General features: G+C 32.2%; 1 protein-coding gene and 1 long non-coding RNA gene across 3 annotated transcripts; one reads left to right on the top strand and one right to left on the bottom strand.

The window, feature by feature from the left end:
• Positions 1 to 3175: 3175 nt before the first annotated feature.
• On the bottom strand, positions 3176 to 8942 carry LOC143231002 (uncharacterized). Of its 2 annotated transcripts, none has more exons than XR_013016742.1 (3): positions 8624 to 8942; positions 5901 to 6030; positions 3176 to 3918 (listed from the first exon to the last, which is right to left on the bottom strand). It is a non-coding gene; the product is annotated as an uncharacterized LOC143231002 (long non-coding RNA). The 2 variants fall into 2 exon arrangements; XR_013016741.1 differs by having other exon boundaries at positions 8615 to 8935.
• Positions 8943 to 15961: 7019 nt separating this feature from the next.
• Positions 15962 to 25677, top strand: LOC143231001 (centromere protein S-like). The gene is made up of 4 exons (XM_076465423.1): positions 15962 to 16183; positions 19649 to 19806; positions 24333 to 24399; positions 25106 to 25677. Exons 1-4 carry the CDS (start codon positions 16133 to 16135, stop codon positions 25247 to 25249), a joined length of 420 nt encoding a protein of 139 aa, XP_076321538.1. The 5' UTR covers positions 15962 to 16132; the 3' UTR covers positions 25250 to 25677.
• Positions 25678 to 26073: the final 396 nt, after the last annotated feature.

Raw genomic sequence — 26073 nt, 5'->3', positions numbered from 1 at the left:
TGACCGAGAGGAACTTGAGTTCGAGGACCCGCTTATTTCATTTTTTACTCAAAAACTAAAGTGTTTAAAAATATGGCAACCACACAGGAATTATACCTAACCAAAGTACAGTTTCTAAGGCAATTTTTAAATTTGTTGAAAATTTTCCTTTAACCTCAACTTTGCCGGCTTCGCATTATTAAGAATAAATAAACTGAACAGATATAGGCTTCCTAATCCACAACGCCTTACATTTTTACCATATTTAGCTATCTGCAATCAGATGTGAAAAACTGGTTGCCACACACACAAAAATAAAATAAAATAAAAATAATAAGCAGCAAGAAATAATAGAACACAATACATCGATGTGGGAAACAGCAAAGCTGTCCTTGAAGTTAACATTCCAGCCCCTAATGTGATGCTTGAACAGAAATACCAAAATAATTATGTATTACTACGTTAAGCACAACCAATATTATTCGCGCCCGGTATAGTTCCTCCCAGCCGTGGGGCGTTATTCGTTGCTCTTTCATACGAGTTGGCGGTGGGTGGTGATGACTATCTGGATCTTCAGATAATAGTTCTAATGAACTATCTGGATCTTCAATACAGTAGTAGTTCTTATAAAAACAAAACTGATACAAATATTACTACATTAATTTACCTCTACACGTATAAAATATCCAATAAGTAATTCCAATTATATCTCTACAGTTTAGAAAATATTTTATTGTGCATACTGTAATTTTGTTTAAAACCATTGTTTTCAAATTTGTATAAATATTTTCTACATTTGTTATGGAGCTCTGTGTGACATTTTTTGGTATATTACTATTTGGAGAGTAAAGTACAAAAAAATTGAAACGTAAATTTATCTTGTTTATCATGAATATTAATATTACGGTCATTATTAATTATCGTAATGTTTATGTTTAAATAATGATATAGAAGTATTCTCAATCTGTAGAACTATAGTATAAATGTTACCCACATAATGATATTACTTTATATTAATAATAATCAAATCGTCAGCATATCTGTATGTTATTGAAAATGCGTTTGGATTCGAAAAATTATTTATGGATTTACTTTCTTAATACTGAACATATAAATTTTGCAGCTAAATAATTACAATTAGCACCCATCGGTATACCTGTTGCGTATTTATAAACGTATTTACAAAAATACGTGTAATCATTATCAGAACACTGCTTGTTTAGAATTAAGCGCAAAGATACGCAATCAGTGCTCTGCCCACCATGAGTATCGTAATCCTGGTTTTAGCAGTGTGAGTCTGCAGACAATGTTGTGTCACTGGGAAGCTACCAAAAGAGATCTTTTGAATAAAATAGTAAATTTCATTTAGGAAAAGATTTTAAAATTATTTCCATACTATATGTTTTCTAACTTCTTGTACAGATTTAGGATTTTCCAAAATTTATCGTTTAGCTGGATCCTATGCAGTTTTGCATAAGTACTTGGTCCAGAAAACCATAAACTATTTTCTTATAGTTAATAATAAGCAGGATTTGATATGGAGTTTAAGTGTAATTTGAAACTGAGAACTCAGTTGAGTTTTAAATTGTGTACAAATAAACAGACTGAACATATGCGACTTTAAGCGAAAATAGTATTTATGACAAACACATACAAACAACATATGCACTTTTGTAGACATTTGGACGATCACCTCTACTGGATCTATGTATGAGTTGGCAACTTTCTTTCAAGGCAGATAAGAGTCCCGTACTGATACAACAGGACCACAGCAAGTTATTTAGTGATAGCCTGACTTGAATACCTCACAGAAGCTATAGGATTTTGGGAGCATGACCTCTACAAAAATTTTGAAAAATGGTCCCAATGAGGATGAATTTGGTTTAATATCATAACAAACCTTATCGTTCTTTTTTAGTCAAAATCCCAATGGATATTTCTAACTTACAATAACAACACTCAAAACATCAATTGTATTATATAGATACAATACCATGCAAATATGTTAAGGCCAAGTTAAAAATTAGATTCTGGGCTACTTTCAAAATACAATGGATGGTAAACTCTAGGTGAAAGATCAAAATTTTATTAATATTCATATTTAGTACGACAGAAACTCTGGAAATGCTAGTTCAGCAAAAAGTTTATATTTTGACTCTTCCCCTTTTTGCTTTAATAACTACTATATGACCAAATATTCCATTCTTGTTGAAGCTTCTCAATGATGTAGATCTGGACAATTTTCTGTCATTTGGTACATATCATTTATCTCATGCTTGAGATCAGTGGCAGTCTTTCTTCCATCTCAAAGGCTGCATAAATGACGATTAATATCAGTATAACTGAGTGCATGTGTTCTGTCTGTTCCATTCCTATTTTCAAATTACCTGTCTCAGTCACACAATCTAGGATGTACTTAACAATTTTTGGGGGAGCATTTCAAGTTTGCAGCATTTTCTCAGAGAGTCCAACCAGCATTACGTAAAGCTCTCATGGAAACTTTATGCTTTACTGACAATTCTCCGTTTTTTTTTTTGGGCCATGGTACAACAACAAAATTTAATATATAGCATTAAACAATGTTTTATCAACATTTATTTGTGGAGTGCCATATATTGATTTATTCTAGCATATACTGGTACCAGGGGCATCAAGAGTCAGCCCAGGCCCCATGGTCATTAATATTGTCACCCCCTCCCTTTCATTTTATTTATTAACTTTTGCTGATTTTTTTCATAAAAGAAGTTTGGATGACAATTTTTTTTTTGTGAGCTCCTGAACAAGCAGAAGCCATTTTAACTCATGAAGTAGTAAGCATTGCTAGTGAGCTTTTGGATATCCCACTGTGAGGAACATCAACAGATCCAAGGCCAGCTGCTCCCAGCACTGGTACAATACACAAGCTTCTTTCTATATAGTTGAGCCACTGCATGGGGTACCACGAATTGGTGAAATACAAACAGAAAAAAATGAGAGGGATCAAAGAGCCCATGAATAAACATGATCAACAGGTTTACATAAACACAGAAATTTGTTGTATACAGTTATTATTTACTTGGTCTACATTTCCTTAAATAATGATTGAAAACTGTACTTCAATCCAAATATTTCATGATCAATATTACAGTGATTATGATATGCAAGAATTACAAAAATCAAATTAGAAGTCACAGTAAAAAAACACACTAAAATACAATTATCAGCTTTCAGTAACTTTATTTTAAGGTTCTACCTCTATTGTACAGTGAACTTGTTTATTAAAACTTACCTACCTACACTTACAGTCACAGAATTTATGACATTTGTTTCAGTTCGTAATGGTATGCAAAATTTGAAAATTATACTAGTTGTTATTCTTTTCTTTAAAATACTTTATTTTGTAGTGATTAATATTACTAATAAATTTCTTAACTCAATCCTTTTAAAATATTTATACACTTTTTTTGTGAATAAGAGTTAACAGAGCTAAGGAAACTCTAAGACATTAATGTAAATGTTCAGTATTAGAAGATTTGAAGGATACTGCATGTAAAACAGAAATAATATTTGACATTATACAGAAATGTGTGTTAAGGAGACAGTTCTGTTTGATAGTTCATGTTAGTGTAAAATATGCTCAAACACCAGAGAAGCCAGTGCTGACATTTGTGAAAATATTTTGGCTGATGACAAATGTTTTCTTCAAAACACACAAACTTCCTAGAAGTGTTTTAATTTTTCACATTTATAATAAAGAATATAAAATGAAATCACTAGAATGACATTATATATATGATACAATATGGCTGTCATTGAGAACACAAAAATGCCACTTTTGAAGCTTGTTCCACTTTTTGAACAGTATTAAGTAAAACTCAACATATCTTTGTTCCTTCAGCAGCTACAATGACAGTCAAGTTTAGTCATCTGGTGAATCAAAGCATTAAGAAGGTGAAGAAGCTGGAAAAGCATTACAAGCATTAGAAAAATGTGCACACATAATACACACTAGTAATTGGAAATAAAGATCTGTTAAACTTATTTCTAAAACATTAGAGAATTTAGATATAGCACCAACAAATATTTAGTTATAAAAATTAATCTTTATTACTCGTATTACTTAATTAAGTACTGAAATATAGGAGTTGAAGAAACAGTACTAAACAGATAATACAAATAAGAACTGTTCTTATCAATGTTGTGAATCCCTCTACTGGTGAAATGTGATTATAATCAATGACATTTGATTTTGGCAGAAGATAGTAGTGAGTTGTTGTTTTTAAAACTATATTCTTATTGACCCCTCAAAAGGAAGAGTGTATAACAATATTTCAACCATGCTGTTTGCTGAAAGAATATGAATTAAACAACAAACTTATAATAAATAAAATGCAAAGAATAAGTTTACATTTATTTTAGGGTCAAGGTCATGCTGACATTACCATTATGCATTTAAATATTATATCATATTGTATAATGTACTTGATGATGCATATTAACTATATGGTGTTATTTTTTAATACTATTTCAGCTGTTTATGATTTTAAAGTATATGAAATATCTCCATTACTTACCTGAAGCTGTGAACCGCCTAACTAAAGTCTTTTTGTTTATTATTATTTAAACTCTCTTTTTTGTTATGAATTACCATGAAACTACCATAATCTTCACTGTCTCTTTGATTGTACAGATCAATTTAAAAGTTGTACTAAACCAATACATCATTCTTTGTAGGTTTGCACTTCATTAATTTATATGTACAGAGTGAAACCAACTAGTTTTTTGAATGACATTTTGTATATTTCAACTCTTGTTTACTTGTTGTATGGTTGTGAAGTGATACAAAGAACCTCACCTGCCTTCCAGTTTCTTTTGTAATGCTTACTTTATGTTCCAGTAATATAGATGTAAGCATTACTCTTCACAGACCACACGCATCTGTAAAAGCATTACTCTTCCCAGACCACATGCATCTGTAAAAGCATCACTCTTCCCAGACCACACGCATCTGTAAAAGCATTACTCTTGCCAGACCACACGCATCTGTAAAGCATTACTCTTCACAGACCACACATCTGTAAAGCATTACTCTTCACAGACCACACGCATCTGTAAAGCATTACTCTTCACAGACCACACGCATCTGTAAAGCATTACTCTTCACAGACCACACGCATCTGTAAAGCATTACTCTTCACAGACCACACGCATCTGTAAAGCATTACTCTTCACAGACCACTTCTGTAAAAGCATTACTCTTCACAGACCACGCGATCTGTAAAGCATTACTCTTCCCAGACCACACGCATCTGTAAAAGCATTACTCTTCCCAGACCACACGCATCTGTAAAAGCATTACTCTTCCCAGACCACACGCATCTGTAAAGCATTACTCTTCACAGACCACACGCATCTGTAAAGCATTACTCTTCACGGACCACACGCATCTGTAAAGCATTACTCTTCACAGACCACACGCATCTGTAAAGCATTACTCTTTACAGACCACACGCATCTGTAAAGCATTACTCTTCACAGACCACACGCATCTGTAAAGCATTACTCTTCACAGACCACACACATCTGTAAAAGCATTACTCTTCACACACCACACACATCTGTAAAAGCATTACTCTTCACAGACCACACACATCTGTAAAGGCATTACTCTTCACACACCACACACATCTGTAAAAGCATTACTCTTCACAGACCACACACATCTGTAAAGGCATTACTCTTCACAGACCACACACATCTGTAAAATACACAGATGGAGCTTACATTTTCTACAAATACATATGTACATACTTTTGGAGTTTCCCTATTTTTTACGCACACCAAACATCAGGAAAATCTACGTCTACTGAGATTTGTGTATGCTTCAAACAGACCAAAATTATCTAATTGTTTACACTGTTATAAATATTAACAGAAATCACCAATTGCAGCATTTTTGGTTGCAAATTCACTCCAAATCTCTGCTAACTGTTCAATGTCAGATCCATTCTGTAAAAGACTGGACAAGTTTTCTTGCAGTTTCTGCAGCTTCTTTTGACAGCTAACCAGGTCCTGTTTAAAGTAAATTAATTAATTTATTAAAAGCTTTTAAATCATTGAGTTTAATTACCTCAAACATTTACTTTTACTTAATATTAAAATATGTAGAATTTTAGTTTTACAATCAAATGCAATAAGTTTATGTGTTTAGATCAATTTTTTGGAAAATATACATAGCTTTTCAAGTCTCAACATTTCAAGTATAAAATTTAGAAAACTAACAAGTAGTCCTTGCATAACCATCCTTTTAAAATTTTAAACCCACACTTTTAACTTTCAGGAAATCACTTATTCCTCTTCTTAACTCCTGTTAAGTACTGACCTCTACTACCATTGACTAAAACTCATTTGATAGAAGAATAAAACTGTTTTAACTAAAGCTTAACATATATTTTACTAAATTTAAACTTATGTCTTCACATCATATTATCCTCAGAATAGCAGAGAAGTTAGAAGTCTGTAACCTGTAAATCTTCTAATTAATCTTGTATACCTCTACAGGATCATACCTTGCCCTCCTATACTCAGGAAAAACTAAGAGATCTTATCTTAAAAGATCATCTTAGTAGCCCTCCTCTGAACCCTTTCTAAAACTCAATACATTTTCTTAGATAATGAGACCAAAACTGTATATAGTATTATAGCAAGGCCAAACAAATGATTTGTGCAGATATAATTACCTTTTTCATTTATCAATATATCCACACCAAAATTCTATTATCTTTAATGCAACATTATCAATCAAACATGTTATTACCAGAGTATGATAAATATAATCAATATTTAAACAGTCCTTGGTCAGGACTACATAACTAAATGTCATAACTCAGTCTTTAACCTCAAAAGGCAAATATTAAAACACACAAACCATTATTAATATCAACTCAAACCAAATATTAACAAGAACAAATTAAGAAAAGAAGAGCAAAAACCTAATTCTTTAGATTACACAAATGAATAACATTAGATACATTTAAAAAATAATGTCAAATCACAAATACAGATTGAGAACTTGCATAACTATTTCTTTTACCAAATTAACTACCTCTTCAGTGTAACTCTCTTCACAATATGCTTTACTTTCAGGTTATAAGATTTTTATTTTATTTTATTGCTAAACCACTAGATGGCATGTGATGACTAACCATTTAGCATTTGTTTTATACAACATATCTAAACTTAGTACCCATACATCATCTTAAGGGAACCTCAAGTTGGGGTCCTAATGTCAAAATGATTTAATATTTAAAACACACTAGGAAACAGACAAGCTAACATTTAAAGTAAATCAAAATGTAACTGCACTAAATGATGGAGCAAAACCTATACATAACTGATAAATAAAACTAGAGATAAAACTAAACAGAAATTAATACCTCGAAACTTTACTATTAGCAACAGAGCACTGCTTTACTGACTGAGTGATCTAGCCACTAAAGTATCAAGACCCTTTTTTTCAGTCATGCTGCTGAGTTGGTTCTCACTTATATTAAATGCATGATGCAACTACGATAACCCCAATGAATTACCTTGTACTGAAAGGTGATTTGCCAAACATATTTCGTACTTATCAACTGATCCGATTCATGCTGAACACAACTAAAATTTAGAAATACCCAAATGCCATCAGCAGAATGTACTGATTTCATATTGTTGTTTCCATGAATATTGTTGTATGTAAAATTAAACAAAGGTCCCAGAACTTAAGTAAAGACATCTGATGTGTTCCATCAGTAAAACCACCTACTGTCCATTTAACCAGTCTTTCCCCAACCCCTACTGATGCAATTTTCTTTGAGAATGATAAAATTTTGAAATTGCATCAAAAAAGCACCAGAATGGTTTAGGTTATTGAAAATAAGTGTGATGTTCAATCTGTCATTAACTTACCATCTGCCACAGAGTTATTCTAGTTTGTGATTTTCAGCAATTTTAGCATTTTAAACAGTTTGTACAACTGAATAATTCACAAGAATACATTAGATGCATTATTGTTGCATATTCTTGAAATTCCTGTAGATTTAAGTTTACCTTACAAGTAAAAGACGCTTCAAAACATCATATATATAATATACATTCCACCACTATATGAAGCCTTGTCTTATTCTTCTGAGTTGCCCTCGGATTACTGATATTGATACCAAATAAGTGGTGGAATTTCCTCAAACTAATATAACTCAGTGACAAGTGATAAATGAAAGATTGAATTCTACATTTACTTAGGTTTAAAACATGTTATCAGGACAAATAATTCCCAAGAATAATTTAGTTGTAGTAATACTGTATATTCCTGGAAATCCTATACAAACATACAATTACTGTGTTATTTCGGCATTTCAAAACTTCATACGTATAACACTAATAGTTTTGATCGGCTTTGCTCAACCTTTTCAATACCATTACCGGGGCTAACTCGTTGCCTCCCAACACTAAAAGCTAAAATAAACAGCAAGTATAATTAAAAATTATTACGATATACATAAAATATTTTGTCAGTTTTGTTTGTTTATTTTTATGAAATCCCAAGGAGCGGCAAGATGTTTGTAACGGATCAAGGGTTGATAAACACAGGTTCAGATTATTTTTATAACCTTACCGAACATACTTGATAATACAGTCCCACTGCAGCTTCCTTTTCAGTAACACTTAGGCCTACATCTACTTGACACTCGTTACTCTTTTCCATAATCTCACTTTAGTTGATCAAAATACAGAATTAAGAAGAAAGAAAATTACAGCAAAAATTAAAATATGTATAGTAATAGTTCAACTTCAAGCCTGTTGAATCTTTATGAAGTTAAATATAATATAAATAGTAAAACTAAATCCTCAATTGTATTTATACTTTGGAGCATTAGCCTTGAATTAGTTGGCGGGATTAACACTGTGAAGTTTAACAAACTCACTCGAGTATCTCCAGTAGCTTTGATCATTGAAAGTTAACCTTTAAGATTTTTGTAGACCTTGCATTTAGTTTATCATAAACAGAATAAACCAAATTTATCCACTTGATTTTAACAAAACTGTAGATTTTATCATTGAAATTATTAAACTTAAGTTTATTTTTACTAATTACAGATATAGTTTGTTTGTTTTGTTGTTTTTGAATTTCGCACAAAGCTACTCGAGGGCTATCTGTGCTAGCCGTCCCTAATTTAGCAGTGTAAGACTAGAGGGAAGGCAGCTAGTCATCACCACCCACCGCCAACTCTTGGGCTACTCTTTTACCAACGAATAGTGGGATTGACCATCACATTATAACGCCCCAACGGCTGAAAGGGCGAGCATGTTTGGCGCGATTCGGATGCGAACCCGCGACCCTCAGATTACGAGTCGCACGCCTTAACGCGCTTGGCCATGCCGGGCCCTCTAACGCCAAGAGATGTTTTCAGTTATCATCTGCAGTGGTATGGTTAGAGCGTAGATTAACCTGTTTTACTCCATTTTTTATAATTCTACTTTAGACTTAGAAAGTAAGATATCAACCAGTTATAGACAGTGAAAGATAGTTTCAGATGAGAGGCTTGTAAATAGAGGTTAAAACTGAGAGATGATGTACAAACACACACAATATATATCACAGCGTCAGTACAACTCTATGTGGGGATGGCTAAGGTACTCAATCTGCATAATACACATATGCACGCTAAAAATTCAGCGGTGACAAAAAGGGTTTTATTTTAAAATACGACTGCCACTCACTTTTATTTGTTTCTCTACCCAACAAGCTAAAAACCAACGCAGTAAACTATCACTAAGATACCAAATCAGAAAGTGTTCAACCCATCTTTTTCCTCTTGTTTCATTGAGGATAGCTCCTACAACTACTTTATTACTAACGTCAGTTTAAACCTAAATCTACAGGGTGGCCCGTAAGTCCCTACCCATCCATATGTTATCATGTTATATTCAATTACGCATGTATTATAAATTTGTGTCTTTTTTCAGAGAAATATGGCCGAGGTAAGCCCATTTACATTTGAAGAGCGTATTGTGACAAGTACGTGGGTACTTATTATGCAGCGAGAATGAGGTACAGCACACAGATACACTGGATACATAAGATATGTGGATGGGTAGGGACTTAAGGGCCACCCTGTATATAAATTGGGGCAGCGCATGATGTAATCTCTTTGACACAATAACTAGTAGTACTTAAAATTTATCATAATTCTAGTGTAAATGATATTATCATTCTCTCTTGAATTTAGTTTTTTCACAAATATGGTGTGTGTTTTTTAATGCTTAAGTAGCGGATGTAACAGGAATTACCAGTCAACAATAGATTAACATTAGATGACTACAACATGTAGAATACTCAATAATTTTTACACTATACAATTGGTATCTTTAGGGAGCCAACTCTTATATTATATAGGAAGTAAAAGAGTAAACAAAAATCAGTGCATATAATATTCAATTATATTTCACAGATTTATAGAATACACTAACCTTCATTCAGGTGGAATGTGAAAAATAAGTGATAAAATTTATTTTGTAAATATAAAACAACGTAGGGATAGCAGTGCCAAAAAGAATAGAAACAGGAATAAAGTAATGATGCAGCTATACACTGATCATCTCTTCAAGACTTTCAATATTAATATTTAATGTTACACTGTATAATTATTCTCGACTTTAACATTCGCTCATAGTGCACAGAATGTTGAATATATTATAATAAAATTATTTTCAATATGCACGCCAGCAAGTCACATGATGGCCGTAGACAAAATAAAGTCACAGTGAAATGCAATGCATCAAAGTTAGATTTTGATACTGTTTGGTGTTTTGTAGTTATAGTATGATGTCACTAAAAACTAATCACTTTCAGAAAGATTATGCAACAGCCCAACACTTTCTGACACAAAAAAAAATTCATACATTTAGATAATAAAGATGTGTTTGGCTTGGGGATTTAGGATACCTATTGTACTTGATGATTTTATAATATGGATCAACTTGAAGCACCAAGATCATTATTATAGAAACATGCAACTTAAGTCGTGTTAAGCAGAGTGTATCATCTTGGAACAGGTGATAATCTACAAATAAAAAGTCAGTGGCAAAAGCATTCCACGCCTCTTAAGCAATAATATGCAACATAATGAAGGAGTATTTCCTCATGGAAAAGTGATAGAAGTCACGTTCACACAAGTTGTTTTTTTATCCACAGCGTGTCTGTTCAACCATCCCATACTTTGTGCAGCTGTAGAATGAAATGAGTACTCACGGTATTCCATAGAAAGACATCTGTCAAGTCACTGGATTCAACACCTATGCATTTCTATATGATTGGAATGTTAAAATGCTTTCATGTCCTAGGTGGTTTATGGAAAACAATCAAAGAAAAGGATGTGCTTCATACTTTACAGTCTTACAGTAGAAACTACATTGCTGAACTATTGACAAAATGTAAAATTGTTAGATAGAGCATAATCACAAATGGCGACATGAATTATAATAATATGGTGAGATTCCAAAACATTCGACTCGTAATCTGAGGGTCGCGGGTTCGAATCCCCGTCACACCAAATATGCTCGCCCTTTTAGCTGTGAGGACGTTATAATATGATGGTCAGCCCCACTATACATTGGTAAAAGAGTAGCCCAAGAGTTGGCAGTGGGTGGTGATGATTAGCTAGCTGTCTTCCTTCTAGTCTTACACTGCTAAATTAGGGATGGGTAGTGCAGACAGTTCTTGTGTAGTTTTTCGCAAAATAAAAAACAAACAAAACCAAAGCACTTTAATGTGATATAGCGTACTAAAAGTCTATATTTTCATTTATTTGGAAAAAGTTAAATTGAAATCACTCATAAACGTGCATTTTTAGTTTTTAAGGTTAAAATTTAAGTTCAGTCCTTACCATACAGTTTAAAGGCACATAGGATCATTGCTTTTGAATCCAGTTTCAAGTGGCACAAGCGTTTGAAAATGGTGACAATATATCCCTGAACGGGATGTTAGTCTAATACAAGTTAACCTTCAGCTAACAGATGAAATAAGTGGGATAAAATGTTTTGTTCAATAACATAACAGCAGACGCTGGTCACCCTTAGTCTCAAAACCATCCAACTAGAGATTTACAGTTTAAAGTTGTTGCCATGGGTATCTGCATAACTTATTCCAGGCTGAAGCAAGTCATGGCAGAGCACGGGTCAATGCCTTGAATTTTGGGTGCAATGCTCTATTTGATTAAGGCTTATCTATGTGAATCTAACTACGTCTTTTACATTCAGATAATATTATTTTCTAATACATTTTGAATACATTATTCAAATTAATTTACTTCTGAAATTCCAGAAAGAAAAGGTTTCTCTTGCCCTATCCATGGACACCTGTGGTTGATATTCTCTTTCAAAAAGGTTGCAGTCTTAAAGGCATAGGTTACAGCAGTCAAGACCAAATTATTACAGAGAAACAAAACTTTGAAGTATTACAAAAAATGATTATTATAGAAATAAAGTTATCAAACTGCTAGCACTAATCATTCTTATCACAACATTAAATATCACACGGCTTGAACAGAGTATCACAAGCAACAAAGGTTTTGTGATCAGTATTTGGAAGTAATTTTGCCACAACCTTCCCAAACTTCGATTTCACTATGAAACGTGCAACACATAAACAAGTATTTCCGTGATAAAAACCATGAAATTATGTAAATTTATTAATGTGTCACGCTAATATAGAAATAAAAGAGTTGGTGTATAACAATGACGTAAAAGAAAAAGGTAAGGAAGAACTAACTTAAATAAATGCTTTTTTAAATTTAGTTACAACCTCTCGAAAGTTCTTAAAACCCCAGCAAAAGCTATATCTGAATGAATGTGTGTGTTTCTTATAGCAAAGCCACATTGGGCTATTTGTTGTGTTCACCGAGGGGAAATCGAACCCTTGATTTTAGCGTTGTAAATCCGAAGACTTACCGCTGTCCAAACAAAGGACATAACTGAACGAAAAAGATCAGCTATTAATATTATTGTAATGTGTTCTACCCTTGGATATATGTTTTTTTATTATTTCGTAAACATTACTGTTAAATCCAATATATGTAATCTTAACGGATTTCTTCAACAACATTTGTCACAGGCTATGTTCATTTGTTGACCTTCAAATGTTTCAATACAAACATCGAAACTAATGAAAGCCTAATTTACAAATAAATTTATTTGCAACGCCTCCCTCTAATCAGCTGTTAACATACACAGTAGTTAACCCACTGGCTAACTGAATAGACGCAATAATTATCAACCTTTAACTCACAAACTGACAATGAACTAAATCCTTCACTGATTACTTATTAATTCATGAACTAACTAATTCGCTGAGGCTGGTATTTACACTGAATTATAATTTATACATACTGCACGAACTTTCTAGTCTTTAGAGTGGCCTTAACTTTTCATAACATTTCTATATATATATATGTCACTTCAACTCTCCAACATCATTTAGGACTGAGTCCTCCCCATTGCTGTGCCTATCAATCTTTTTTTACACTATCCTATCTTCAAACTTGGCATGCATTTCAACTTCACATATCAATAACATCTCTTCTTGTGTTCCTTCTACCTATCTCTTTGGAGGTTTTCCAAGTGGTCTTTTTCCTTGTATTCCCAATTAATACACTTCTTTGGATATCTATATTCTTTTATTCGTTGTAGGCTGTATACCCTTTTTACTTCTCTCTTAACTTTTATGAAATTTCGTTATTTAATAACACACTACTTCTGGCAAACGATAATTTAATCAAATATAGCATGCAACAATATAATGCAAGTATAACGTAGCTCTTTAAGTTGTTCCACTTTAAGTCTTTCCTCTCTTTTAAATGATCTTCTGAAAATTTATTTCAGGCGGCTTCATGATTCTAAGCAATAGAAGGTGAAGATTACTTCACATTTTAACTGTTAAAGGTGAATTTTCCAGAAATTTAATAATTGCCTTAGAAACTGTACTTTCGTTAGATATAATTTCTATGTGATTGCCATATTTTTAAACACTTTAGTTTTTGAGTGAAAAATGAAACAAAATATTCGGGTCCTCGAATTCAAGTTTCTCTTGGTCGTTCGGCCGTTTCTGTGACATCTTACAACTATGACGTAATAGTTGCCTAAACACGCTTCATTGCACGCCGACCATTGTGTTCCTTTCAGTGCTGGTGTTTTATGTAAATCTATCGGTGCTTTTTTCGGATTACATACTTTGTGAGACTATTTTTTGTCTTGATATTGCTACTTTATGTTTCTTTTATGATAACAAGGTTTACTGCGTTGCTTATGGTTGTAAAAGCGGTTAGGCATCAGGAAAAAGCTTCTTTTCGTTTCCGTGCAAGGAGAAGGAACCGGCAAGGTGGCGACAGTGGGTGCGGATGGTCAATAGGAAGAACTGGACTCATTCACACCATGCAATGCGCTTTGTCAAGATCACTTTGAATGCTAATGTTTTGTGTCGGATCCCACTGTTTTGGATTCCGTGGGTTTCAAGCCAGGCAGGTTGAGACTGAAAAAAACATCGGCAGTAGACAGGATCTTCTCCACCATCTTTTCCCGTGTAGAGCTGAGGACTGATCTCAGCCTGCAACGTACAGGTTCCACCCCTCTGAAGCCATCCCTTGCTGTCACGAAAAGAACAAACTTAAAGGTATGTGTGCAGTATAAAGCGATAAACAATAACTAGTATAATATAATAATTTAAAAATTACAAGTTTTTGAAGAATGTAACTAGACATACACATTTCACATTCATGAGCATGTTTTGAATTTGTGGCACCTGAAAGTCAGTGAAACCTTGATTTCCTAGTCTAGTCAGTGGACAAATCTATCCCAAATAGAGTATATTCCAAGTTTTAAAGCTGGTAGATCATTCTGTAGATGTTTTGTATCATTTTTAAATATGGAAAAGTTTGAAGAATTCCATTTTTCAAATTTAACATTTCAAGATAAATTAACTATTCAGACTGCTACATCTAGTTTGATTTTATAGACAGAATTATGACGTATAATTGAAATTCATTTTGTTTCGAGTCATAAATACCCGGTACAATGATTGTGGAAGGGCCGAGTATTACCATAGTCGGCAAAGTATAAACAAATAAAACCCAGTCTGTGATACCAATATTTTATAAACACCAGACAGGTTTTGATATGCTTAAAATTGCACGTGAAATAATAGAGACCATATTTATTGTCATGACTTAGGCTTACCATTCTTCCACTAGAGGTATGACCGACTCGCAACCGGCCTGGGCGCTATCAGTATCACTCACAGTTTCGCTACTCTCGCTCGTGGAACTGTCCTCATCACTAGAACTTGTCAGATCTGTGTCAAAAGTAACTGTTCTAGGTTCGTTCAGAGTAGGTTCGAATTGATATGGCACTACTCGACACTGTTCAGAACACAAAGTCAAAACAGATTCCGCCTCTGTTTCTCCGTATGCACTGGCCATGTTTATTTACATTCATTGCGCTGGCGTTGGCAATTTGTTTGGCAACTATTACGTCACAGTACTTTTCCTAGCGGCAAACGTAAAAACTAAAACGTTCGGATTACTGCTCGGAAAGGGCTCTTTCTGCACCAAGTTCTATGTTTCATTTATTAGCACATATTTTTTTTATAAAAAATATGAACCTGCAAAATTAATCAGTATGAGCAGTTCTTTTGACTGCAAAGTTTCCTTTTTTCTGTAAAATTCACCTTTAAGAGAGATTGAACTCGCAGCGCTGTGTATTATAATGTCACTGTTAAATGACAATAAAAACATTACTAGCATTATCTGAATTTTCTATAGTTTACATGATACCCGAGTCTTTTTCTAAGTCGGTGGTAAGAATATAAAGATATTAATCTTAATAGTATTACTAACCAAGGAATTGTTATTGCATGTTATTAATATAAATTTTTGATAGTTTTCCCGTTTTGTTTGAAGTCAAATCGAGATAAATACACTCGTGTGCGCAAGGGAGGATCCTACCCTCTATTGGAAAATTTGTTAAACTAATTCGCGGATATTTTCAATTTTATATCACGTTTGATCAATCTGATCTATATCTTGATGATCGATTCGTAGATTGGAGTATAGGGTTCTGCATAATAAAAATAGGGTGAAGTATGGATGGTGAAAATACCAGTGATGATCTTGAAACATTAACCCATGTTCAGGTTATATCATGAACACTTATTTTCAAATAGCCTAAGCTTTAATTTATAACTCTACGCTATAATTGTCGTTTTAGTTTTTACAACTTACAAGATGCTTAGAAATACTCAAATAAATAATAACTAACTTCATACCGATATTAAAAATAACTTTTATTACTTAAAATGTATTAAGATGTCAACATATTTCACTTTTAGAGTTTAGTATCTGGCTAAGTATATGTACTCTAACTAAAACAGAGTGGAAATATATTACAAATAGCACTATAGCCTATAGAAACAAATGTTACCGTTAACCAATATTTATTTATCTAATTTTGTATATATGCTTAAACTTTTATGGGAAGTTTGACTTGGGTTCTTGTGTTACAAACTATTGACTAAAACGTAGATACAATATTATGAAAGTTGAAACAAACGCTGAATCAGTGAGAGTAATTCGAGTAATTATTAGAACTTGGCTCAAGATTTGGGAAGCATTATTTTTGTTAATATAGCTGGGTGCTTGCCAGCTCCTGCAGCATATAACGTTCAACAGAGTAGTGTGTACAGTCTTGCATTTGCTTACCAAATTAATAAGTGTAAACTTCCTTCCCTGTGCCTACAACAATGAGCTCTGTTGACAGTATCATAAACTGAAGTCAGAGCAAGAAAACCTTTCTAACATACCTAATGAGTAAACCACACTTGTGTTATATAAAATACAATTAGGTGCTATTTCCTCAAGATGTGTTCCTTTACCCCTACTCTTGTGAAAAGTAAAAATTTACAACACATCCTTATAATTCCTTTTTTTAAACTTGTAAAATGCTAGTCCCACTGCTGACAACAACTGGAGCTGTGGCTGTTTTTTTCAAATCTTGCATCCATGAGAAAAAAGAACATGTTACATCACATTTTTCATGAACTTTAACTGCATGAAAAGTCACATATTTTTTTCTAGAAGACAGCATAAGAACCAGAGTTCTCTGTCATAATGATTCATTGGATTATCTTATATTAAATATAATAACTGCTCATACCACTTTTTGCTTAGGAGTTAAAGTATCTTTAATTAGTTCTTTAAGATAACTTTTCAGTCTTTGGAATCATCCTACTTATCTACCTCCAAACTATTTCCAAAAATGTTGTACTTTCTGTAATTATAGTTTATTTGCCAAATATTTATTAGACTAATTTAGCCAAATCATTTTGTAATAGCTCAACGTCCTTAATGTAGCTAGAAGTACACAAGAGTGTAATGACATCACCAGATTATACTAATTATTCTCTTATCAGGGTCAATGTAAGTAAGAAAAGACAAAGGTTATTGTGAACATTGACTAATGAGACACTGCAATAGTGGGTCTAGTTTGATTGGAAATCATTAAAAACAACCTTTTGTTTTCTTCTATCTGACCACCATAAATTTCAGTTAACTAGTCTTTCCATAACTCCCATCAATGTGAATTTCTTGACTTTTTTTTTTTTTTAATCTAACTACAATAGAGCTACTAGGACAATTTTGGGAATAGAAAGGTTATGTTATACTTACAGGGATAGAAGGTGAGAAGTGATATTGGAGTTTACAAGATTATCTGGGGGATTGGTAACATACAGACCTCTTATTTATCTTTGCTGTATTCTGAAAATGGTAGGATGAGAAGACATAAAGTTAAGATCTGAAAAAGGCAACTTTGGCTACAGTTAAAATGATTTTATTAACAAGATGGTTGACTTCTAGATTAAGTTGCCACTGACAGTAGTGGAGGGGACAGCACTTTGTAAGACTGTAAGAGTGGAGGGGAATCTAGGATTTCATTACAAATAGAATGTAGGTTTAATTTGTACTTCCCTTAATGATGGGTGTGCATGAAGAGCCTTCAAAGGACCAAATGGTCTCTTGTCATGCATAATAATGTCTTTTCTGTAACAATGAGGGACAAAAATTTCATATAAATCTAATTCAAACATAATTGGTCTTACTCGTGGTCACATTCCTTGATTCTATTTGTTCAAAATTCCTTAAAGAATCGTTTTTTAATAATTAAACATTCACCAGGTGACTTTAGAGTTTTTATTAACAGAAACACCCAAAATTCTTCTTTTCTTTTTACAATGTCACAAGATATGTGTACCTCAGTGGTAAAATTTACTGCTCTATGCCAGCATTCATTTTCCATTTTCTGGCCCACTTTATAAGACTGTTAAAGTTGTTTTGAATAAAAAGAACTATTTTTTAAAACAGAATTACAGCATTTTTAGTATAACAAAATATAAAGATAAGACAGAGTTGTTGGTTCTTTTTATATTGTCTCATTCGCTGGAGTATAGTCTAAAATAAAACTGACCTTTATCATTGCAATATTTAACAAACATTTTCTTAAACTTTCTTAAATTAATTGCATTCACTACATCTGAAGGCAACATGTTCCAAAGGTCAACAACCCTGTCAAAAATAAAACTGTCCTAGATGAAGATGACTCTTACTCTGTGAAAATTTACATTTGTATCTCCTAGTTTTTCCATTCTCTCCAGGAAAAGATGATTCATTGAAAGTAATTTATTTTTAAGAAAAAGATTCCACCCATTTGCTATCCAGAAAGGGTCAAACTAATTAACCTGTGATTTCCAGGATCTTCATTTTATCTTTTAGGGATCATGTCATCAATAACTACTGGAAATTATCCATGTGTTACAAATTAATTAAAGACTTTGTTTAGTTTAATTTTCAAAGTTTTGCCATAAGTTTCATTATGGCTAGTAGTATTATGCTCTAGATATTATCTGTTCTTTTTTTTAAGTTTTTTTTTTTTTGCATATAAAAATAAATACTCGTAATTAAAAATAAAAGAAGATCAGTTTTGAAATTCTGTATTTGCCCATTAGTAAAAACGTTATAAAACAGTTTATGCTTACAGAACAATTTTTTTTCCTTACTTTGGTTTTAGAAACTTCTTTGTTAAACCAGTATTATCTTTTACTATGCCTGTGCAGTAAACAAGCATTTCAAATCACTTATCATAATCATTCTGAACTCCTGAAAGAACTTTAGTTCCTCAGTGCATTAATACTTTCAAGGTGTTTGGATGAATTTTTATGATTGAAAACCAACAGTTAGTTTTAGACATGTTGTTAAAGTTATAAGTGTATAAATGAAATTAATTATTGACATGTATGTTATCCTTGATGTTGCTAGATTTTTCAAAACTTTGTACATGTTTCAATTAAAGAGAAATAAAAAAAACACCATAAGTATTGTCCTTTTTTTTTTCTTTGTGTATGAATTTGGATGAACTTGATTGTTTCATCCCAGTATAAAACAAATAAGTCAAGATTTTCACTAAAAGTTTTCATTTAGTTGTATTATCTTATGTGTATAATATAAGTTACATTTACAACTAAGTGAACTGCACACAACTTGAAAATATAGGTTCACTGTACAATTAAAAAACTGACAATAAAAATAACTTGGTTTTCCCTACTCAGCACTTGAAAGCAGCTGTACATTACACTGTAGCCAAGATTTGTGAAGAAACAAGCGAGGAAAAACACCAAACATTTTCACGTCAGTTTATTGCCACTTTGTCAGAGTTGACATACAGACAAATAGGATCTTTTGCAGAAGACTTAGAATTATTTGCAAGGTAAAACTGTGTAGTTGTGTTTGACTTTTAATAATATATCTTATTTCAATATTTTTATCTAACTTAAACTGGTATAAGATAATGTGGTTTTATGTGTGAAAGTTTTTGTTTTTGTGTATAAAAGATGTGTTGCAGAGTATGTTTTGGACATTCCATTAATCTAGGGTATAACTTGTGAGCTTTACTTTTATTAATTTTAATCTTACATTATCAGATTCAAACATCTAAAATTGTGTTTAGGTATCTTCACGTGTTTTCCATGCATTTGTAATAAAAAACGTGTACGTATATATATTTATGTATTAATTGTTAGTTTGAAACAGGTTACTTTATCATGAGATGATATGTACTGTAATTCTGTAGGAAAATTTTTATGGTTTCAGTTTAGGTTGGAGAACATTTTTTCTTTGTTATTAATGGTATTTGAAGTATGCAGTAACTCTTTTTAGAAAATGCCTTCATTATTACATGTGTAACATTCACATGGTTAAATAATTGTTTCTGTCATCCTTTTTTTTGAGAGGATTTGGTTTTGAAGCTGCAACAGTGAAGAAATGTAAAAGGAAACTTAAGTAGTATTTCAAAAATAATTTCTTAATTTTTATCATAAGTATTACCTTTGCCATTAATTATTTTAAAGCATTTTGGTAGTTCCAGTTATATTAAATAGGATTTTTTTTTTTTAAATGCTACATTGCTAAAAGCAATTTTTTGAAATCTAAAATTATATCATTATTCCTAATACTTATTGTTTTTGGACACTAGATTTCTTTTCAATATTATTTAGTAGGTACTATAAATTTAAAATACTTTAGTAGATTATTTAGCATTACAGATTAGATGCATGTAAGAAGGCTTGGTCCCAATCTATAATTTCAGTACTAATAACTAATATTATCAGTGTTCAATTTATCTACAATTTATAGTATAAGCTGTTAAAAGATTAATTTTAGTTAAATGTACACATATTGAGTTGCTGAATTAATAGTTAATTCTAGGCAAAACCAATATGGTTAGAGGTACTGTAGCTACAGGTAAATGCATAGATGCCAGTCATTACAATTTGAGCGTAATCATTACGAATTTGTTGTATACGTTATGACTACACACTCATACAAACAAGTATTACTTGTTGCAACTCCCAAATTATTATATATTATATAGGCCTATACAATAAAGTGATAAATTGTTCTCCCAGGGCTTGAAAGGGGTGAAAAGGAAATTTTTAGTGAGATACAAATAAATTTTGATAATAAATAAAAGACATAGTCCAAATGGCTACTTGCGATAATCATGTTTGTGCTTGAAATAATAAAAATATTTGTATCTCGGACATCTACCAATAGTTTGAGTGCGGTGCTTCTCCATACTGGGTATGTGGGGGAATCCATAGTTATGTCATCAGTGCTTGTCAGCCAATCAGCGCTCACGTAGATGGGTATTTCTCGTTTCCTAAGCGGCATAGAAACACCAATTCGATCGTTCACAAAATGGAAAAAAAGAGGTCTCATTCACCGGATTGTCTTGTTTCTGGCAAATCTAAAGGGACTAAAACTGTGAAAGGGCTCTGTCTACAATCATTACACTTAGTCATTTGAAATAGTTGGCATTTCTGTAAATGTGATAGAATTAATATGGTGTAAAACAGTAGATGCCAGTATTAGGTTATGATTGAGAATTGTGTTTAATAACTTTCTTTTAAATTTTCAGGAAGCTTAGAAAGATAATAATACACTTCACTTACAGAACTTACTTGCTTGAGAACAGATAAAGATATAGTTTTGGGAAAGGTCAATTGCTGTTTAAAAGGGAAGAAATAACATGTTAGAAGCAGAAATCGAGGAAGCTAGATGGGACTTAGTTTTAGGGTAAAGTCTGGTTTGAAAGAGTGGCTTTACAGGGGTGTATGGTAATAAAGAATTTAGGGCTATGAAAAGAGGTTCACTTAACTTAAGGAACCAGTCTGTAACAGGTTTAAACATTTGCTTGATTGCAGCAAGGAGTGAGATGATTGGATGGTTTGCATGGTGAAAAACATAAAAAGTCTAGGTATATAACTTTGCTCAGCAGGTGTGCAAGGAAAGGGTATTATGAAACGTGTTGACAAGTTAGTTGCTTGTGCTATAGAACACACTTTTTCTAGAACATGAAGAAACAAATGGTGTTGGCAGTTATGTTAAATCAGAAGAGTTATTTAAAAAGTTTCAATAACTTCTGCAGAAATTTAAGGATAGAAATACAGATGTGACCTTTTCAGGAGTGACACACTGGGCTAGATGTGGAAATGAATTATAAGCAGGATCCAAAGATTAAATGGAAGATTATCAAGGGTATGCTTGCAAGTTTTGTAGAGCAACAGGTGGGTTGGTTGAAATTGTGGGATAGTTTTCAGGGTAAGAATAAGTTATATTATAAAAATGAGCTCCACTTAAGCCAGTTATTAAAGATAGTTTAAATGTGTATAGAGGTTAGGAAGTTGTGGAAATTGGGAAAGAAAAATTGGTAGCATAACTAGGACAAAAGGAAGTTTGAAAAGAAGATTTAGAGCAAAATAACAAGTCTGAAACTTGGTTAGATTTGAAAAATATTGTACCAGATTTAAGCTACAAAATTAGAAGGATCTTCAAACACTTTAATACCAGAATAAAATTCATAATGACTCTCAGAGGCATATTATCACCTGTTATAAAGACCTCAGCAATCCTAGAAAGCAAAAATAGGTGGTGCAGTGTATTTTCCTGCAGTTTTGGAGAAACTTACATTAGTAAAACAGATGGAACTATCCAACAAAGAATGTGCAGATGGAAAAAAGACTTGTGTAGCCTAAAAAGTCAACCTAGTGCCAAGTATTGTAAAAACCCAGAACAGGAGAATGAAAAAGAAATACACAAAGTATTAGACAAGGAACAACACTGAAAACACAGAAGAAACTAGAGAAACTTTTAGAATAAAAATTAAAAGATTGAGTCTCAAATGAGATGAGGGTCTAGACACTACCAGAATTTGTAACTGTTTACTGTAAACAGAAAGGATATAGGATTAAATAACATGCTCCCCACTGGAGCCAATACTGCAAATTATTATGAAAAACCATCAAAACCATGGAGTTCTCAACCAGGATCATGCTTCATTGTACTATATAATCTGTAAGAAAAAAACAAGCCCTTAGATCTGAATGAGGACTCTGTAGGAAGCCTAAAACTTTTTCTTTAACAAATACAAGAGAGAAGCTGTCTTTAAAAACTTTACAGAAATGAAGGCATCTTGTTTCTTGTAATCAATGAAAAGTGATTTAATTTTGAACTGTCTGAAAGTGAAAAGAAAAAAAACAACTAGAACAAATGGATAAGGTATCTCCATATACAGATTAACATTTAAAAGCTGTCTTAGCTTTTCTAAGCCAAACAGTTTGCAAAAACAAATTAGCTAATGATTTTCTATTATTACTTAGACTAGCATAAATACCCACCCTTTGGGAAGGTATAACTGCTAGTTCCTGCAGAAGAGTATTGGGCCTGTCAGTTTATATGTATTTGGCATTAAACAATGTTCATCATCCCTGAGAAAAAGGATTTTATTGAAACTTTAGTTTAAACATGAGTTATCATAGCATTACCTCACAAAGTAGATTTTATTGAAGTATTTCTTTGTAGTTATACTTATCAATGAAAGTATCTTTGTTTTTTTTGTTGCAACACTCATGAGATTTTCACTGAAGAAAACAATTTTTTTTAAAGTTTGATTTTGATTGTTGTATATTTGAAACTTTTACTTTTTTTTGTAATTTTTATTGGTTGAATCTGAAACACATTTGTGGAAATTTCAATATTTTGTTTATTCCTCAGCTATAAAAATACTGCTTAGTTATAAAAATGTAATCCAGTTGTGATTCGTGCAGTAGGTTCCGAGATCCAAGTTTTGTACATATACATTACAATCTCCATTATAATAAGGTTACCTGTTTCTTCATGAATAACCCATTTTAATTTGAAAACTTTTATCTGTATCATTACCTTTCATTTAGTAGAGTTAATATTGTAACTAAGATACAATTTATAAAGATAATTATGAATTTTGCTTTTCTTTAATCTGTTTTCTGTAGGCCATTCATTTTATTAAAACATTGAGTTGTGATACCATACACGTTGGTTTTATTTAAAATAATTTTGAAATACCCATATGTCAGTGTCATTGTTATATTTTATAACTATACAGGAAATCTTTCAGTGAACCTAAATATAAGGTAAATATAGTTTGTATAGAACCTTTAATAAAGTGTTCAGTTTATACTCCCTCATTTAATTGAGAGCTTTCATTACTATATTTTATTACTGGAACTATTCTTACTGTTACTGTGTTATAAACTGCATATAATAATGAGGAAAATACGATTTTTTGCTCATTTTGATTTTATCTGTTGCTTCTAAAAGATCTGTTTCCCACAATACACACACACATCAGCACAAAAGTAGAAATGTTGTTCAACAGAGGTATTAAATATAATAATTTTTCCAAACCTTATCTAGACATGCCAAACGTTCAATGATAGGAGTAGATGATGTGAAAATACTGGTTCGTAAAAGCTTACCCTTGGTAAGTATGTACGGTAACAAAGTGTTTGGGAGTTTTGTTTTTTATATATGTTGTAAATAATGTGTGTTTGAAGAATGTTGTGCTCAAAATATGCAACAAAATGTTTTGTTTTTTTATGTATGTATATATTCAGGTAAATTTATTGGGTTTTGATAAGTTCTGTAAACTGAAAACTTGTGATGATTGTCATAATTCATATTGCAAGTTTCAAGTCATTGTTGATTTCTAATCAGGGCAAGCTATTTATTTAGAGCAAAGTTAAAAATCAACATGGCAGTCACTAGCTATTTAAATGTTCTTTCGTTTCTGCTTATAAAGAGGAGAATGAATGTTTTAAAAAGGTTTTGTCAACTTTGAAAATTTAAGCTACTTCTGAGCACATATATTAAGATAATAATGCAGAACAATCCTTATAATATTAAATCAAAACAATTAATAACATTCAATAAACTAAACAGTGTGAGCAATACTATTTATTAAAGTAATAGTAAATAGTAAATACTACTATGTAGCATAACTTACATAGGAAACACAAATCCACTACCTGTTGGCTTGAACTACTATTGTGAAAGAAATTTGTGTGGAAAACAAGAACTTAGTATAACATGCCTATTTTTTCTCCAAATCTAAAATAAGTTTTTGTTTTAAAGCTTAAGGCCTATAAATAAGTATATTGCTATTTCAGTTTTTAAAATTTGATATACAGGCAAACCACATAACTCAATTAGCTGAGGCACTGAATTCTGGAACAGAAGTAAAGAAGAAGCCTCAGAGACGGAAAAAGAAGGTCTCCTTCACTGACTCTGAACTCAATCACCAAGATAACTCTGCAGTTGAGAACATAGACTGAAAGCTTGTAGAAAATTCTAAACTGGATTTTTTTTGTGTGTGTGTTATTATTTGGAGGCAATAAAATGTTTTGTGAGAAATTTTAGGTTTTATCTACAGAAGTTGTTTGTCAAGCTAAAGCAAGTAAATTTAAAGGATTCTAAACCATGACTAAATAACAAATACAATGTTTTCATGGTACTGTATACAACAAGTAATAAAGTTAAGTATGAAATGCCTAGTTCTGGTTTTATCACACAAATATTGCAGCTTTGTTATTCAGTCTTGGCTTAGAATCCCACAACTGTAGCTGTACAGTTCAGATCCAAAGCTATCCATCACAGTAACGTAAGAAATGTTGTAATCATGCTTTTGTTTCAAAGGAGATACCACATTTTTGAAACATGTGTAAAACCTGAAAGATTAAACACTGTACAAATACTTCTTTTATTTGTTGCATCATAGTGTATGTTTTTTGCTTCTTTTATAGTCTGTATTATTATAACCACCAGTTACATTTTTGAAAATACTCACTTTGTGGATCATCTTACTTGGACAATAATTGTTCTACAATCCCAGAAGGAAAATAAATTATTAAGATAAAATAAAGTTTATAACTTCTTTAATGTTGTACGAACGTGAAGAAGAAAAAAAAGAGTAAAAATAAATATTTCTTCAGGGTAAGAGCCTGCAATCAGGTCCCTGGCAAGAACATCAAGATGAAATTGCTAAAAACTATGGACTGGCTGGTAACAATTTGTGATTGACAGAGTTGGATGCTTAAAAGCGTGCATTTCAATGATATGCATGGCTATCGGGGGCTACTGGAAGTTAGCTTGACAAACT

The sequence above is a fragment of the Tachypleus tridentatus genome, chromosome 10 (genome assembly GCF_004210375.1).
Source record: "Tachypleus tridentatus isolate NWPU-2018 chromosome 10, ASM421037v1, whole genome shotgun sequence".
NCBI classification, from domain to species: domain Eukaryota; kingdom Metazoa; phylum Arthropoda; class Merostomata; order Xiphosura; family Limulidae; genus Tachypleus; species Tachypleus tridentatus.
Note: the sequence above shows the minus strand (reverse complement) of the source record. Positions and strands in the feature narration are given on the sequence as shown.

What these genes read in the sequence shown, in the direction of transcription:
- LOC143231001 (XM_076465423.1), top strand. Translation starts at nt 16,133, where the DNA reads ATGGATGGTGAAAATACCAGTGATGATCTTGAAACATTAACCCATGTT. An exon ending in GACTTAGAATTATTTGCAAG is followed by an intron (nt 19,807 to 24,332) that starts GTAAAACTGTGT and finishes AACCTTATCTAG; the next exon opens with ACATGCCAAACGTTCAATGA. An exon ending in TTCGTAAAAGCTTACCCTTG is followed by an intron (nt 24,400 to 25,105) that starts GTAAGTATGTAC and finishes TTTGATATACAG; the next exon opens with GCAAACCACATAACTCAATT.